Raw genomic sequence first — 18,179 nt, forward strand, 5'->3', positions numbered from 1 at the left:
ATCGAGCGCTTGGCGGTGGGAGCGATACGCACTGGGCGAGCTTTGGACGTGGAGTCCGCGGTGGGAAGGCAGGAGCAGGTAGTGCAGCGATGCGCCAAATGATTAATGTATGAATAATTGCCTCCAGGAGGGGGGGCCCGGGGCCTAAGTGCAGAAGCGGGGTGGCTCGGCGGCGGGGTGGGGGATTGTTTACGATCCGCGGTGGTGGCGCTAGCATCAGGCGGCGCACGGAGCGGGAGAAGGCGACGGCGCAGCGGTAGTGGCTCCGAATCGTTTGTTGAATGGGGACTCGCGGCTCGGCCGATTTCAACACTCGTCGCAACCAGTCGTATCGCGCGCCTCCAGTGCTCCGCACCTCCTCGCCGCTACGTTGCGCAAAGCGCCGTCCCGACACGTGCTTTTGTTTACCTCTCGCCACCGAGTCTTCTCCGCGCTCAGTTCAGTGATCCGAAAATGTTTCTGTGACGGGTGTGAATTTCGCCTTTGGAGTAGCTCGAAAGTGGAGTAAAAATGGACTCGCCGCAGATGTACGACACGCCCGCGCAAACGGCCGCCACGAACGGCACAAACGGGACGGGCAACGGGAGTCTGACGGCCCAGGAGATCGTCAACATGAAGAACCACCAGAAGAACATCAACCTCCACCAGCTGAAGCGGTACAACGACCTGGCCGACTTGAACACGCCGGAAATTTCGTTAGATCTACAGAACCTGATCGACGATAGTCAGTTCAACGAGGGCCTCTTCACCGAGATCCTGAACCAAGGGAATTCGAGACAATTGCAGATTAGTAAAACCCACGTGCAGCAACAGTTCCAAACGAGTCGGGGGCCCCAGTCAACGACGGCCCTCCACTACCTACCCCAGCCCGTCCACTACGAGGCGGCCACCCCCGGGACGGGGGGACACATCAAGGAGGAGCCCCCGGAGACCCCCGAATTCAGGAACGTGGTCCCTTCGGCGAACCCTGCCTACTCGGTCGTCAACGGGACGGCGCCGCAGTTCACGCCCGCCGGGGTCAATCACCTGAACCTCAAACACCACCATCACCACAGTCACCGGAAAAGCTCCAAGTCGGTGGATAAGAACACGGACGAGTACAAGCGGCGGCGGGAAAGGAATAACATAGCAGTCCGGAAGTCCAGGGAGAAGGCCAAGATCCGCTCCCGGGAGACGGAGGAAAAAGTTAAAATTCTAGTGAAAGAAAACGAGCGCTTGCAGAAGCGAATCGAACTCTTAACCGAGGAATTAAACGTTCTAAGATCTTTATTTACCAATGTAGGAGTGTTACCAGAACATCTACACCGGGAGCTGAACAAACATTTCGATACCTATCCTCACCACGGTGTTCAGTAGTATCCGCAAGTGATCCTTCTCTTCAACCATTTGTGCTTGTGATCGTTGTTTTTTCTCTCCCTTTTTTACTATTTAAATGTAATGTGAAACTGATTTTGAAATTATTTTTTTTGAATTGTTACGGATACCAGTCATTTCCTGTTTTGTTTTCCGTTTCCTCTTTCCGGGACCGAAGATTTTGAGACGTGCATGTGAAAGTGCTCGGTGACACGATGGATATGTAAACGGATGTGTGCTCGTGTGCGTTTCCTGGCCAGCGCTTTGTCTGTCTCTTGGATTATTCATGGATTTTTGGACCCGATCGCAGCTTCTCCGCTCGGAAAAACCGTAATTTTACACTCATTTTACTCTCTGTCAAGCCTTATCAATCTATCCTCTTCACTCCTTCCTCTCTGACTCGATTAAATGTTAAAAATTGAAATTCCTTTTTTCTAGATGATCTCGCTTCAGTTCTGGTGTACTAAGTGGGATGTTTTCGGCCGGAAGTTAGCTCCGATTGTACTCTTGATCAACTTTTCCCCCGACCCCTTTAATTTAGCTTTAAACTAGGAGTAATACAAGTACTTAACATGTTACTTTCATTAAGTCATTTTTTTTAAGTCTAGGTTAGGGTGGGGAAACTTTATTTTTTGTACAATAATTGGAAGGAAATCCAAGAGGAATAGCTTCCATTCAAGACTCGGTGTAATTTTCCCTCCTAATTAAGTTGAATTTTAATTCTGTAATCCGGGATTATACGATTGTCATTAAAGTGAGAAACGAATTTACCATTCAAAAATCAATTAAGGGGACATATTTTTCTTTCCATTGTTACCGTTTCTATCATTTTTTAAAACATTTTCTGTAGAGAAGTATTTTTCAGCGGTTCCGTAGATGATGTCTCGTAAAATTTCAAGCGTTAGTGTTCCTACTTCCACAAACCGATTCAGCTTAAATTTAGCGTTCGGTTTGGCAACTAGGCTACATGCACGAATTAACTTTTGGTTCTTCCTCAGCTAGAGGACGCACATTCAGAATGCCTCTGAATCTGCTTTATGCCCGAAAAAAGCATATTTTCAGTTTTAACTTTTTTTCTAAAAATAACACCGTTCGAAGCTACTCCTCCCCATAGAGAGTTGAAGATGAGTTGTTTGAAATTTGTGGCAGTAGTTCAGTTGGAACTAGCCGAAATTTGGCTTACAACCAATTTTCGAAGTTACAATTGCTACAAATCATGCGAGGATGTGTGTGCGCGGGGGGGGGGGGGGGGTCTTCGATTTTCCATCGTATCTTCGATCACCCCCCCCCCCTCCCATGTTTTCAGTTCTCCCTCAAAATTGGGTTGTCGGTAATCATCTCATATTCTTTCGTAAACAATGACAAACTACAATTTGCCTGTTTTTCCCCCCAAGAAATTTTGGTAAAGTGAAAAAAAAAGTGGGAACAAATACACACAACTCAAGAGGTGCAGCTATGAATAGGGAAAAATAAGTAAGCTGAAAAGTGTTTTTCTGTGGCGTAAATTCGGTTCTGAATTTACGCTTTAAATTGATTTGTGGACATCCTATGTTCTTAAGCTTGCCTTGATTAGACTTTCGTGTCCAAATAACCTGAAGGTTTGAAAATTTCCTTTCGTCTGAAGTGACCCAAGAGGATCAATTTTACGTACAAGAAACTCTCATATCATCCGCTTCATCCATTTCTTTTCATTGCTTTTTTATCCATAGTGGGCAAAAGTCAGCCTTTGGCAGCCAATTATGTTAGAATCAATAAAAACAAACATTCAATAACTAATTTTACTAAGTTTGTTAAGTTGCAAGAAGGACGCAGTTTACTCTCAATTTTACATTTACAATTGTTTATGCCCCCGATATGTACGATCTATGCCCTCTGTGCGTGCGTCTTCTGGTGCCCCCTTTTTCATCGCCAGTGCATCAGTTTCGATATTTCCAATGGCGAAGCATGAATGATCGATTATCGATATTTCCCCATTTGAAGCCATGTTAAAGAATCGATATAATTGAGGTGTTCGTCGCGAACACTCTGTTCATCGATCTTATTCCATAGTTTTGAATGGCAGATCAATCGATATATCGCAAAGCACGCAACGCCACTGGATATTTCTCACAAAGAAAGAGTGAAAAGAAACTTCAAAAACTAGTTAACAAAAAGCTCCCTGTCAACAATCCTCAGCCGCACCACTTGCGCATGGTCTACTTTTTTCAGTCGCCTATCGGTAATTATTTCGCCGAGTTTTCAATTTGACAGGTCGCAGGCCGTGATTTGATCGACTTCGACGTGATGTTTTGCTTGGTGTACCAGGAAGTTGACTTTTTTGGACTTTTTATGATGAGAAACCATTGCAAAGATTCGTAGAGTTCAGATCCACACGATTGAAAATTTTCGAAAGTTTTCCTGATACCATAATGGTTTTTTCCCTCTTTCTTAACTAGTCGTTGAACTTTCTCTCTCTTTTTTCCAGTGGCATGGCGTCCTGTGCGATGAATCGATTGATCTGCCATTTGAACACATGGTAAAGAATCAATTATCATCGATCGATTCTTTGCCATTGTTTTAAGGGTTATAATATCGATATTTGACGATTCACGCCTCGCCATTGCTTTTTTCCGATCACCGAATTTATTTTAATGTATCCCTTTAAGTTACGTCACCCATTAAAATTCGCCTTTGACTGGATCGTTTGATTTTTGTTCACCATGGAAAAGTTATATTTTTCGCCCCGTCACTGTCTCTTACAATTTGGAGAGTCCAACTCTTGTATTGAAAGTAAGAGAGAACGCAAGTTACCGGAACGTATAGAGCGTTTGCGCGCTAGGAAAGAAAGAAAGTTCTTACAGATTAAAGACCATTTTCAGTACCTGAAAAATTCTTCTCGAGCACTGTGTTGTTATTTGCTTTTATATGTCAAGTATCACTTTTTCATAATAAGACGCTTTTTTATCAAGTTTTACCATATGGTGTTTTTTAGAATTTTTTACTCTCCATGTATAAACAGGTTTTATAAAAATTTTAACATTCCGATGTTGTCTCTATACACCTACGTGCACAAGTTTCTTACCGAATCAGTACAGAACTCTTTTTCTATTTTTTACCGTTATAAAATCATTGTTGTTAGCAGTCTTGACTAACTTATAAATTTGCAGTCAACTCAGAGAAACATGAAAATCCTTTTTCTATGTTTGCGAAATCTTCAAGACGCACTCTCCTGATTTGAGATTTTGGCCTGATCCACTCGATGATAATAATTTGCATCGTTGTATAGATACAATCATTGAGAACTTTGTATTTGTCTAGGGAGGATTTCTCTGGATTTAATATTTTGGGCAATTTTTAAGGAGGAAGTCATTTGATACGTTTTAGTGCTTCACAATGCTCTCCAAATTCACACCAGAGGAATTCTCTGGATGTAATCCTTTGGACAATTTTCGAAAACCTTTTAATGAAACCTTCGCTCATTTTTTGATATCAATATGCTGTTTTCCAATCCAGGTTAGTAGCAAATTCTTTCATTTCTTCTTCAGACAGATGAATTTTCGAAAATTCATTTCCCTGAAGAAGAAATTAAAGAATATGCTCCTCTCCTGGATTTGAAAACAGCTTGTCGTTATCACAAAATGAGCGAAGGTTTCATTAAAAGATCCTCGAAAATCGTCCAAAGGATTACATCCAGAGAATTCCTCTCTACAAAGCTCTCAATGATCGCATCTCGGATTATGTTTTTTGTGTGCAAAGGTTCCATTCTTTCCATGTTTGCTGCATTTCACTTCCCGATGTGTTCAGACAGCGATATGGCAACAGAAGGGAAAGTAATTATCTCACTTGTGTGATGCATTCCTTCCATCCGCCGACCTTGCCAGATGACGGCATAGCGGTCAGCCGTTGTGATCGAGACGATACGTCATAGGTATTACAATCCCGTTCACGAATCTGGAGAAAGGTTCGAGGAATGAATTCTGACCAACTGAGAGACCAGGAAGAGGTAATGGCAGAATGACCATTTCTGCCATTACCTCTTCCTTCTAAAATCACCATTCACCCTCTAAACTTAAATCGTGTTCATCCAGGGGGAGCCGTCCCATCCCCTTTTCTCAGTCACTGCTCAAGTAATTTCCATATCCTAGTTTCGTGCGCCACGAATAGATATGTCTCGGATTTTTTTTTAACAGAATACTTTGAAGGGCTCTATGAGCTTGGTTTTAAGTCAGCCGTAAAAGTTGGTTAAAGAGAAAAGAACAGCCTTTGAGAAATTTGTTTGGCCCTATTGGAAAAAGTAGTGGTAGAATAAAGCTATTTTTACGAGGTGCCTTGGGCAAGGCTCAAAGAGGACACGAAAATGAGTCAAAATAGAGTTGTAAATTCTGAAAAGAAAAACGACTTTTGCGACTTTTCAAACTTAAAGGAAAGAATTTCATGAACTGCCTACCCTTAAGTAGGTTTTTATCAATGTTTTATTGTAAAATTTGAAGAGCGGGGGCGAATTACGGGTTAAACCGTGGCAACTATGTATTTGATAATTCAGAAAACCTTTTTCCTCAATATTTCCATACTTTTACTCGGGGTGAAAAAAAGAGGAGGAAAAAAATAGGAATTATGAATAATCTTAATGCCACGGATATAGAATTTTCACGAGTCTCAAGTGGCCTAATTAAGAATAATTCAAAATTAATGATAAACCTTGCGTCGATTTTGGTTTCAAGCCCAGTGCGAACTGTGCACGTCCATAAGTGAATGAAAGGTGTTGAAGGGTCAACTACTGGGTTCTTACACTGGCTGAATTAAATCAGTGCACAGAAAGCTTGAATTCCTGTAATGTGCTGCCTCTTCTTACATCCCAATCAATCGATCCGAAATCGGAACCTTTTGCAGCCTCTCATTAGTCAACCTTTTAAAATCGGATCGCAAATAGCAGCGATTTGCCACGTATTCAAACGGCAGCGACGCTTTGCGATTCTCTCTTTTGCTCATCAGTCTATGGAATGAGATATTCTGACATCTATCCCGTCAGATGTATCTTTATCGATCCCAAGATGAAAGAGCTAAACACGCTCTGTTGATCGTCATGTCGAGCGATACTAATTGACTAGGTTTTTGAAGTACTTCTCTATGAGTCGATGGAAAAATGCGGAAATACTTGACCTTGCAAACAGGCCACTTGAGACTCGTGAAAATTCTATATCCGTAGCACTAATACGCACATTTTGTTTTTCTCGGAAATTTTCGAGCGGTTCGGAAGTTAAGAAAATGCTATAGTTAAGTTAAAATATAATTTTGATGAATCTACAACACCAAGATAAAACAAATAAGTAATGAGGCTTGTTGTCAACCTTATCCAACTACAATCTCATTCGCGAGCGCAATTCTGCTGCCGTAATATTTTGCTGATATTCTTCCACAATAACCTTTGTAACTACTTTTGCAGCCGGTCTCATTGTTCCACGAATGTGGGAAGGATTTTTGATACCTTTGCAGAGGAATGGAAAAAAATGACATTTTTTTTAGAGCTAACACTTACTTTCCACTTTGAATTTTACATTATTCTTGAATGACTGTCATACGCAAGTAAAATGCGTTTTTGCATCATCGTACCCCTCACACCTGCAGTTCATCAATGAAGACAAATTCTCGCGTTCGAAAACTATTTTTTTTGTTAGTGGGAGCTATAATTTAAGGTACACATGCAAAAGCTCTGAAGGGATTTTCAGCCGTCGAAACTCACCCGGTCACTAAATTTTAGAAACGGAGTTGGTATGTCGATTCTTCTGCGACTTCTAAGATTTCGAGTGATTGTTCTAGCGAGCTTATTGTGTCCTTATCGGCATGCGCGTTATTTCGGGTGCCGAACTGCACCTGCACTATAACGTCTACCTCTCTCCTCCGGCTATGAGTAATGTCAATTCGGAAAAGGCGTCATCTTGATTTTTCCGATTGAAAATCAATGTATCAGAATGGAAGATTCTCAGTTAGCGTGGTTAATATTTTTCCCAAGTCAGTCATATACTCAGGTACCCGCTCAAATCTCAACTATTCCAATGCGTCTTGTAGGTTTCATTTCCGCAAACAAAAATTTCCGGTTCAACAAGAAATAATTTGTCAGGTACACTTCGGTAATACTCTGTGCATCGTAGGTACACCTTTTTGTCCAAAAATACTTTTAAATGTAATGCATTAAAAAATTCAGGTCTCGGAGTGTGACCGCTCGAGCAATGATTGTAAACCCTCGTTCTTGTAATGTATTTTTGTATTCTCCTGGAATTAAAACCAAATCTGTCATGCTTTAAATATTATTTTTGTAGAATTTATTTTTTCATAATTTTTACTTTTTAATACTTTATTCAGATCGATCCAAAGTGAAACTTATATTTTTATTTTTACTGTTTAAAAAGATATGTCTCCAAGAGTGTTTTTATCTTTAAGAATTTGTTTGTTTCTTTTAAAGTATAAGTTGGACATTATTAACGTCTCTTTAATCGTGTCCGTAAAAACTGCGGTTGCAAGGAAAATTCATTGTCTGTTTTAAAACGTAAAGGAGGGGAGGAAGCTTTAAAAATTGAAAAAGAAAAGAAAACCGCCGACGAGCGTCTAGTTTTTCTTTCCAAAACTTCACGAAACCTACCTAGTAAAGATTGATATCACTTACTCCCTTCCTGTAATAAATGGAAAAAATGCACCTAACTATTGTTCTAATTTAGTAACTGCCAATCATCTTTTCATCATCTAGTACATTATTTAATTTCATGCTCAAATCTGGTATAACTTCCATCCAAAACTCACATGTCAGAGATAGGCCCAAGTATGTGGATTATCCCTCAGGGTCAACATTAGATCTCAAAGATATCGAGAACTCATTATTTTATACTTAAGTAAATGACGAGATCTAGCTATCACTAATTTTGAAAATAAAAGAAGGAAAAGAAGAGAATGCACTTTGTACAGGATTACAATTTTGTAACGGGATCAAAAACGTGGGTAAAAGGGCATCCTTTTTTTTATCCAATTTGTTAACGAGCAATCTAATGTAAAATCCGTTTCTACCTTTCGTTTCGATGTAGTTTTAGGGCATTACCATTATTTTTAAGTCGCCCATGCGACTTTTAATTCGTAGTTCCTCTCTGAGTTAATGTCTTTTTTCTATATCTACTTTTTACCGGAAAATTTTTTTCCACGAATCTTCACTCTACCTTATCTAGATTCCTCATTTTCATTCATCCATCATTTTATCCTGCTCTTGTACTAAAATGTGTTCACGGATTGAAAAATGGAATATAAGTTACCTTCTTAATGAGGATTTGTTTTGTGAATATTCTTACTGTTGGTGTAAATTTTTCTGTCGGTAAGTCGCATGTTGATAGGTCTTTACCTCAATTTAAGGATGAGTCCTGCAACCTAGACGCGGGACAATATTTGCTCGACTTTTTTTCTTTTATGAGGGAAAGGGCGGCAAACGCACCATTACCAGTTTTTGACGAAAAATCACACACATTGTTTTGATGTATAAATATTGCTCTCTGCATGTAATGTAAAATATTTTCCATGATTGTTCCTTAAAATCTGGTAAGGGTAAGCGAGCTCTGCCCTGTGAACTTTTCCCATTTCCATGAATGGATTGCAAATTTTTTTAAAAAAACACTATTGTCATGCTAAGGAAAAACGCCTTATGAGCTTTCAGATGTTGCCAAATTTCCCTTGAAAAATTACAAATTTTCGGATAGATTTGTAAATATTTTTCTTCCAATTTTTCAGAGAATTTTGTTCGTAATTTGATCTAAAGTGCTTGACAATTTCAAGGAAATTCATAACCTTCTTCAATAATACATTTTTTTCCGAGAGGAAATTTGGCAACATTTGAAAACTCATACAGCGTTTTTTCCTTGCATGGCAGTGTATTAAGTCAAAAAGATTCAGAGGTGAGCCAATCTGTTTTCGAGGGGGAATTTTCAGTCGCGATGTTTCAAATTTCTAAAATTTTAATACTCTCCAAACATCCAACACCTCTTCCCTCAAACTAAATAAACGTAGGTGAAAAATCGAGAACATAGCAATGTTGGAGTAGTCTTGTGATAGTACAGCTATTCACGGGGTCAAATAAATTAGGATGAAAATTGCCACGAAAAGTAGCCCAAGGCGGGAGGGCGGGGGAAGTTGTCAACGGATGACTCCGAGAGAGAAAGTGTTAGTGGTAATCGGTTGCATAAGTGCGAACAAATGCCAGCTGTCTTGTCTTCCGTTCGCCCAAACTCGACAGCCGAAAACTAGCGCCGCCGCTAAAGATCTAGATTCGATCCAAGCGAAGTGGCACACACAAGTCCCATCAGCTTGAAAATTAAAAAAAACTGCCTTTAACCTCATTTTAAAAAGGTTTGCAGCTACTTTACCTTTGAAAAAGAGTAAAAGAATACAAATTGCGTTGCATATTAAACACCAGACTGCCGAGCCAAGAAAATTTGTTTCTAAAAATCTCTATGATTTTTTTTCCATATAAAGAATACTTATGTCGCAATTTTAACAATTGAAATCCATTCCCTAAAAAAAAAAGAAAATAATAATAATAAAAATATGGAAAAATGACCCTCTGAGTTGCTGTTACCTATTTGAATGCAAGTTTATACATTTTAGCCACCTTCATATCGTGAATTTTTGAAATTTTATGTAAAAAAATATAAATTTTTATTTGTAACCCAGTTTCCCCTCAATACGACGATAAATGAGTTTCGAGCAAACATTGACACCTGCGTGGAGGGTTCAACGAGAGTTTTGAACAATCTGTAATTAACTTTATCTTTTGTAACTGCCTTGTAATAATGTACATTTCTACCTAGATTTAACATTTTAAGAATTGTTACCATTTAGAAATTTAAATCTACTTTATTTTTTTATGTTTTTCTCGTCAATTTTTTTACAAGTTTTTTTTTCCTTTTTTTCTATATACTGTCTACAAGATGAAAGAAATGTTTGAAATCGAGTTTGGTAAAATGTAAGGTTCGTACTTTTATTAAAAATTTGAGATTTTCTCAAACCCAATGCTCTCATTCCAGGTACTGACTTTAGTAGGTATCAATACTTTATGCTATTGCCGTGCTCAATGCAGCAGTACAATCTAAGCATGTTTATTTTTTTCATTCATCATATTTCATATCTGCTAACAATCAGCAAGTCGAAAATCAATGAACAATCCCTCTCATAGGAAATGACAATAATGAAGTTCTCACCAATAAAATCTTTTGCAAATACTCAAAACACTATTTTCTTGGTTTTACTCATAGGTACTCTGATTTATACGTTTCTGGTGTATGGAAGTTAGGTCCTGCCCTCATTATTTTAAGTAGTAACAATACTTTCAAACCCGCGAACTGAAATAAAATACGTCAACTGAAGAAAAAAATCGTACATAAGGAAGACAAACCGTACTCATGATATCATACCCCCTCAATTGTTACCCCTCTTAATCGAACAATATCTGTTGTGATGCTAATAATGTGTTCATTTGGTAATTTCTTTTTTCTCGTGTGATATCAATGTTTACCTTTAAATGACGAAACACCTCTCTAATATTTACTATTTATTTTTAAGCAGGATCTATTATCGTTCCTCCATTCCCAAGAGATAATCAACTATTTTTGTATGGTTTTTTTTATATCTATTTTTCTCAATTTTCGCTCATCATCGTCGATTTAAGTAAAAACTTCATATTAAATAGGTATCAGAAGGAAATACTTTAGCGTTTCAAAGTTTTCAAAGCATCTGTCGTCAAGACGTTTCATAACGTTTTTATGGGAGTTGCGGTGATCAATTTTTGTCGGTTAAAACTTAAAAACTGAGTCCATCGAAAACTTTTCATAATTTTCGTTTGAGATAATCAGATATGAATTTCGGTCACTCTCTCCATTTAATCTGGCATTCTAGCTTTTTAGACTCTGAAATACTTCTTCAGATAATGTATATATCATTTGTCGCATAAGTGTTTTCCTTTATTTACGTAAGTAAACCCATACATCGTATGTAATGTCTTACTTTACGATGTACCAAATATTAACGTCACATGCCAAAGTAGATTCTAGATCGAATGCATATCGTTCGAAAACAGGGATAGTATTGGGTGTAAAAAAGTTCTATTTCATGTAGCTTTCCCTAATTTTTCGCTCATGTGAGGTCATTTTCAAATGTCAGTTCTAAGTAGTTTTAACACCAATTGTTACTACGACAACACTTTGCTCTTTGTTTGTCTGCCTTTTGGAAGATACTTTGTTTAAATTCCGCAGCGTAACTGTTGCATGTTGGATTATAATGTAGGTTACAAACTTTAATTTTCGCAGTATTTTCCCCGTCTGAATGTAAAACTGTAAAAAGAATCTTACATTCTCAAAATTAAAGATGTACATCACATATTTTTCAACGAGCAATTTTCATAACTTTACTAATATATTTTTTAAATATTGAAATGAAAAATATGTCATTCTACTCGGAAAAATGGAGCATTTAAATCTGGGAGGAGAGAAAAAGGTAGGACCTCGATCGGTGGCGAGGCGTGAATGATCGATTATCGATTATTCCCAATTTGAAAGCTATGGTAAAGAATCGATTACTAAGGTGTTCGTTGCGAACACCCTGTCTATCGATCCTTTTCCACAGGTTTTAACGGCAGATCAATCTATATATCGCGAAGCACGCCATGCCACTGATCTCGATTGTCATGTTCTAGTGCAAGAAAGAACACGAGGTAATCTAGAATTTACCTTAAAATTATCCCCTGAAAGTTTGAAGTAGAAATGTTTCTTTTGAATTGTAACTGAAATTTTCCAAACTCAAAGATCAATATTTCGTTTTGAACAGTCGAGCTTTCCTGAAAATCCAATTCAAATTAATTAAAATAAAATATAATAAAACACGTTTTTCTTAATAGATCGAAAGATGCTTTCAGTCTCGGCTTACTTATGTTCCCAAGTATTTTTGTTCTACCCTTACCCCTCAAAATTTGTTTTTGTTATAATCTATTACACGAATGTTACGATTCTGAAAGCGGAAGGAAAATTTGTTTGGTTGAAATGTTAATTTTAAAAAGAATCTTTTTCTCTCGTTCAATCTGATTTCTTTAAGGAATACACTTTGTTAACATTGTTTGATCTGGCTGTGTTTTATCAAAATGTTAATTATTCATGTTATCTTTGTTATTCCTTCTCTTCTGTACTGTCTTATCCCTTGTTCCATGAAAGGAAAAAAAAAAAAAAGAAAAATCAACCCACAATGAATTTCGAATTTCACCTCCACATCTGTTGTACATTTTTCAATAGTTTTTCATAAATGCAGTTATGAATATAAATATTTATTTATTGAATTATTTATTTGTAAGAAATTTTTTATTTATTTTTTTATCAAATCATATTGTATTTTATACCTACTTTATCTTAGCTCGTGTAATTTGTACTGTATTTCTTGTGACCTGATTAAATTTTCATATTTTTACCATTTAACAAACTCTTTTAACTTCAGCCCACATACTCTCTGGCAAACAACCGTAAAAGGCATAATATATTTTATCCGAATATAAGAATCTCTTCGTTTGTAACTAGGCAAATTGAAGAAAAAATCAAAATGCACGACTTGTTGCATCGCTATAGTTTGTAAGGCAACTGACCATTCAGTTTGACATGGAAACGCCAGTCTCAGCCTTTTCGTCCTTTTTTGCTCTATGAGGAACGGTAATTATAAATCTCATGAAAATGGGGAGTATAGTTTACCATTTAAAAAAAAATCACACAAGTTTTTGTTGAGAGGCAATTAGTCAGTTGGTTAAAAGTAAGAAGTCTCTCTGTAAGCAGCCAAGTTACATACCTACGTTATCAAAATGACTGAGAAGAGAGACAGAGAATTTAGAGACCATGCGTTAATGACTTTGCATTTACTTCCTCATGCTGAACCTTAATTTTTCAATAAATAAGACCCAATTTTACCACCACTGCCGAAAAGTTCAATGTATGACATTCATCAGTCATGAACATAGGCATCGGCGAAGATGCGGTACTGCCCCTAGTAACTGGTGAGGCTCCAGTGAGCTCATGCGTCCATTATTCAAATTTCTCGCGTAGTTATTGCATAGTCTCTGGGATTTCTTGTCTCAACTCGGAGCCCATCGAACGAAGACGTAAAAGGCTCAAAGAACATGCATATGCATCGATGTATATCCGTATTTTCATTATGTTCACATATCCATGGGGAGAATAGGAAAGAATGAAACTATTTCTATGTGCATCCTCGCAAATCTCTCTTTAAACTGTGCCATCATGATGCAGGATAACCAAACTATATTGTTTAGTGACATTTCGCACTAATGAGGATATTAAAATATTCTTTAAAAATTACGTGTGGAAGTATTCCAAAAACGTTACTCCAGAAGAGAACATTGGAAACACAGCATTTGAGGGGCTTGGAGGACAAGGCGCACAAGTACGGTTTTAGTTATTTTCAGAAATACGTGTTCGGAGTTTCGAAAGTACACGTATCCGTATGGTGGAAAGGAAGTTCAAACTGACTTCGATGCTTGAAAATCGGAATTTGGAGGCGAATTTTTACAGAATAAGCGTTAATATTAGTTCTACTTAAAGTCAGTAATATCTCAATTTTTTCAAAAACTGCAATTATGCGCCTCGTCCTCCAAGTCCTTCATTATTTGGACGTATTTCTACCAAACGGAAGTATGTGCATAATGCCGTGAGCCCTGTTGAACATACATTCTTAAGGGTCTCAGGGTTCATGTCTCGATGCACATTGCACATAGTTCCGTTTGGCAGAAATACGTCCATTTGATATGCTGCTTTTTTAGTCTCATCATCTGCATGTGTAAGATGTGACTAGAAGCCAAAGTTTTTAGAATATACTGCCATGGACTTCAAGTTTTCACAAGTGATTTAAAGAAAAAAGATTGAGAACAATAAAAAAATGAGAGGGAGGAAAGATCGACAGAGAAGAAAAAAGACTTGTCTTTTATAAGCTGCCTACACTAAATAAGAACCACTTTATATTCTCTTAGTGTTACTCCATTCCAAAATGAAAATAATGAACTTAAAAAAAAGGGGGTTTTTAGTTTTATTCTTGAAGAATGAGCAAGACTCCTATCAAGATTGTCCAGATTTCCCAATATTTTTTAAAAATCCCGCAAGTCCAATGATTGATATCACAGTTTATCACACGGAGGTTAGAGAGTTTTTGTATAAGTGAAGGATTGTCTCGTATTTGAGAATAAATTGACAGGAGCTTTTAAACAAGACCGGAAATGCATAGACGTCGCACAGTGGATCGAGCCAATAAGAGAGGTCGGACAAAATTTGGAAAATTTAAACGCTTATAACTCCGTTTATACAAAACTTTGAGGTTCTAAAAGTTGTTCCATTGGTTTTTTCGTGCAATTTGCTTCCAAAAACACCCCTTAGAATTGAAAAAGGGAGGAAATGAACATCAACATTTGCAGTTTCAGTCAAAAATTTCATGTTCGATCTCCCTGATTGACTCGATCCACTGTGCGTCGGACCTCTTCAAAATGTTCACGATCTCTACCATACATGCAGGAGGACGGTAAGTCAAATATATTTCAATAAGATTTCAAACTAGAAAATATAAACTTTATTTTATTATTACAGTCAAAGCTCGCTAGGTCGAACTACAATTAAGACGTCATTCCGATAGTTAAGATAAAAGTTGAATTTTTTTTCTTTGTTCCTACACAATCCGATTTAGCGAGCTTTTACTTCATTATCATAAAAATATGACATTAGAAATGGACAATTCCTCTGCCTAATGGTTGTTGAGTTTTTCAGCCCCAAAAATGATTAAGATTGGGTAGTATCGTAGCTGAGAAAGGTTCACAGGAGGCAGCCCATTATGGCGAACAGTCCCGGGAAAGGGCAGGAAAATTGCATTTTTAAGGGGGAAAATCCTAGGAAGAGGATATTGCGAAGAGGGATGCAGTGCCTGTCAACTACCCGGGGGCACTGAACCTTCTTTACCCGGAAGTTTTCCGGTAGAAAGGCAGCAAGGTTGTCAATTAAATACCCCAGGACATGGGCGGATCCAGCAATTTGGCAACACCGGATTATTTCCATTTAAACCTAGGGAAATGTATCGATTCTTGGAGGGGCCAGATGCCGCGACAAGAATCGATTATTTAGCATAGGTTTAAGTAGAGGAACTCCGATGTTGCCAAATCCCTGGATCCGCCAATGCCACAGGATCACCCAATAATTACTGGAAAATCACTTTTCTGGAGGGAAACTTTCAGGTTGGGAGGAGGGAGGGGGAGGGCGCAGTGCTTTTTGATAACACAGAAACAGGCTACCTCTTTCACCCGGAAAATCACTCCAAGGAAATCATTTTTCGGGCATTTTGTATGGTGTGATACGTTTAAAACCGTCTTGAGCTCCCCCCGGAAAATTTCTGGCCACGCCATCGAAAATGCAGTGGGAAACCGGAGGCTGTGCACGGCGGCGGAGAGTATGAGCGTGCCAAAATGAAGTGAGCCGGAGACGTGAATGAATGACGACAAAAAATCCGAGTTCGCTCACACGAACGGTTAGGTTAGCGATGAATTGAAAATTCGAACCGACCTTGATTGGCACTGATGGTCATTAACCTTGCAGATTTAGCAGCCGCTGGTGTCGAACAACGGACCGGACACCCGTAACTCTCTGCCCCTGAGACACCGTTAGGTGCATGGCACTATATTCGCACATGCAGGCGCACTGCGCAGTCCCGCAGATCATATCTTCCCGGCCACGTTGCCAAACTGTGCCGGAATTACAGGACTTGCTTCCTCTTACAAAGCTTACAGGTGCATGTAGCAGTGCATGGCTCTGTTGAGGCCCCCAGAATTTGAAATAATATCATCTGGCCTCCCGTAAAATATCCTCTGAACCGGCATTTCCCCTTACTTCATTGCATAATACGATTGGAAAAATAAAAACTTTGATAGTTTTCGAGAATTTTCGGAAAGGTTGAGCTTTAAGTTTGCTAACGCCCGTATTTTTTATGAAAATAGCCCTAAAATCCATCAAAATAGGAAGGTTTCTCGGGAGGGACCCTCCAACACTCGCCTTTACCCAGAAGGACCTCAAACCCGTTCATAAAAATTGGACTAGGCCATTCTCAATGAATTGCTCTTGCAACGCCGATGCAGGTTAATCGATGAAAGTGCCTCCGAAAACTGCGCTACTCCCTGGAAGAGCAGTGATGACCGCATTGACGAAATTGGGTTTCCTTCCTTACTGAAGCCGCTCGAGTGAAGGAAATAAGTTGAGCCCTCTAAAATGTACTTTTGCGCCGAAAATGACCGGTGCTAAACAAATTAGAGGATTTTTACAGAATTAAGTGTAGTCTATTATCTAAATGACACTTCGACATAGGAAATGATTTAGGAACTTGATAGTTCAGAGGTCATGTTCATCAGTTTTATCCGGGATACTCCTGATTGATAGGGGTTTCCATGTCTCTAATTGGGGTACATTAGCAATCAAATGACAAATTTTCCAGTTTGTTTGCAGTGCTGACTTTCATAAGTTTCCTCAGAAAACATGACCGGGTGGGAAATGGATCTCTTGCAGGAACTGCAAGATCGCAGTTTGATAATTCTTTCTGTAATTCGATGTAATCGTACGTATTTAGATCAAAAGGAACTATATCCATTCTGACATGAGCCCTGAAATCCATAAGAGTGCAGGCATGATAGGACTCAAGTCACAATGGATATAGTTCCTTTCGATTGGAATCAGGGCCGGATCAAGGGGATGGCCACATGGGCCGCGGCCCATGGCGGCAAAAAGTAGGGGTCGGCAAATTTTGCAATTGTTTTGAATGTAGGTATCAAAAGGTAGAAAAAAATCGGATTCAGAAATTCAATTACAAACGAGAAAAGGCGACAAAATATCTCATTTCTTGAGAGTAAAAGTACCGTAATTTCTAATTTTGTCGTCTTTCGGTGATACAAGAGACAACATCTTTAATTAGTTGAGTTAAGAGAGAAACCAAGCACGCAATTTGACCTGGAACGGAGCGGCGCGGCGGTTGGCATAAAACGCATAGCGCCTACAAGACTGCATGAATACTTCACGCATTGCGCCAAACAGTGTGCTCGCAGTACCGGTCGGCGTGAAACGCATAGCGCCTACAAGCCTGCATGAATACTTCACGCATTGCGCCAATCGGTGCGGTCAGCACGGCGGTGGAAGTTTACATTTTTAACCACATTTATGTTTGTTCTTTCAGGATTTTTTCGTTCGTTTTTTATAAGTGGAAGGCCTTGTCCAAACAGGGATGGGTTTACGGAACTGAACTCTTTTAAGTGTTGACAGGGATTTCACAAAAAATGTGCCCAACACGAGTAAACGCGTCTCATACACCCTTCCCCCGCCGATACCCGTTCACTCAATGGTTTTTATAGATCGTATTCGACAGATTACTCAGGTGAGAGGCAAGTAGGTAAATCCGGCCCTGATTGGAATGCGTTCAATTGAAGGGGAAAAAAATAAAAAAATCAAACGTCAACTTTACGTGAGCATCAACCTTTAACAAAATGTCGCGAACCACTACCTCAGTTTCCCTTGTCCGTCAGCAACCGGTGTAAAAATGTATTTCAAGGAGACGATGCTGAAAAGAATCTCGTTATGAATGAAATTGGCATCGTGTTCCTCATAGACTGACCAACGCTCATCCTCTGACACGCGCAACTAAACTATGGCGCACTGTGGGGGTATTTTACCAAAACAGAGAAAAAAGGTGGACAGTCAAATTGGATTTAATAGCCACTCTCCGGAGCCTTCATTGTCGTCTCTTAGGGTAAAATC

General features: G+C 38.9%; 1 protein-coding gene across 1 annotated transcript; it reads left to right on the forward strand.

The window, feature by feature from the left end:
- The first annotated feature begins 223 nt into the window (after positions 1 to 223).
- Positions 224 to 12,224, forward strand: slbo (slow border cells). Its single transcript, XM_019062054.2, has one exon. The coding sequence runs from the start codon at positions 511 to 513 to the stop codon at positions 1,354 to 1,356; it is 846 nt and encodes a 281-aa protein (XP_018917599.1). The 5' UTR covers positions 224 to 510; the 3' UTR covers positions 1,357 to 12,224.
- Positions 12,225 to 18,179: the final 5,955 nt, after the last annotated feature.

This window comes from Bemisia tabaci, chromosome 3, assembly GCF_918797505.1.
Source record: "Bemisia tabaci chromosome 3, PGI_BMITA_v3".
NCBI classification, from domain to species: domain Eukaryota; kingdom Metazoa; phylum Arthropoda; class Insecta; order Hemiptera; family Aleyrodidae; genus Bemisia; species Bemisia tabaci.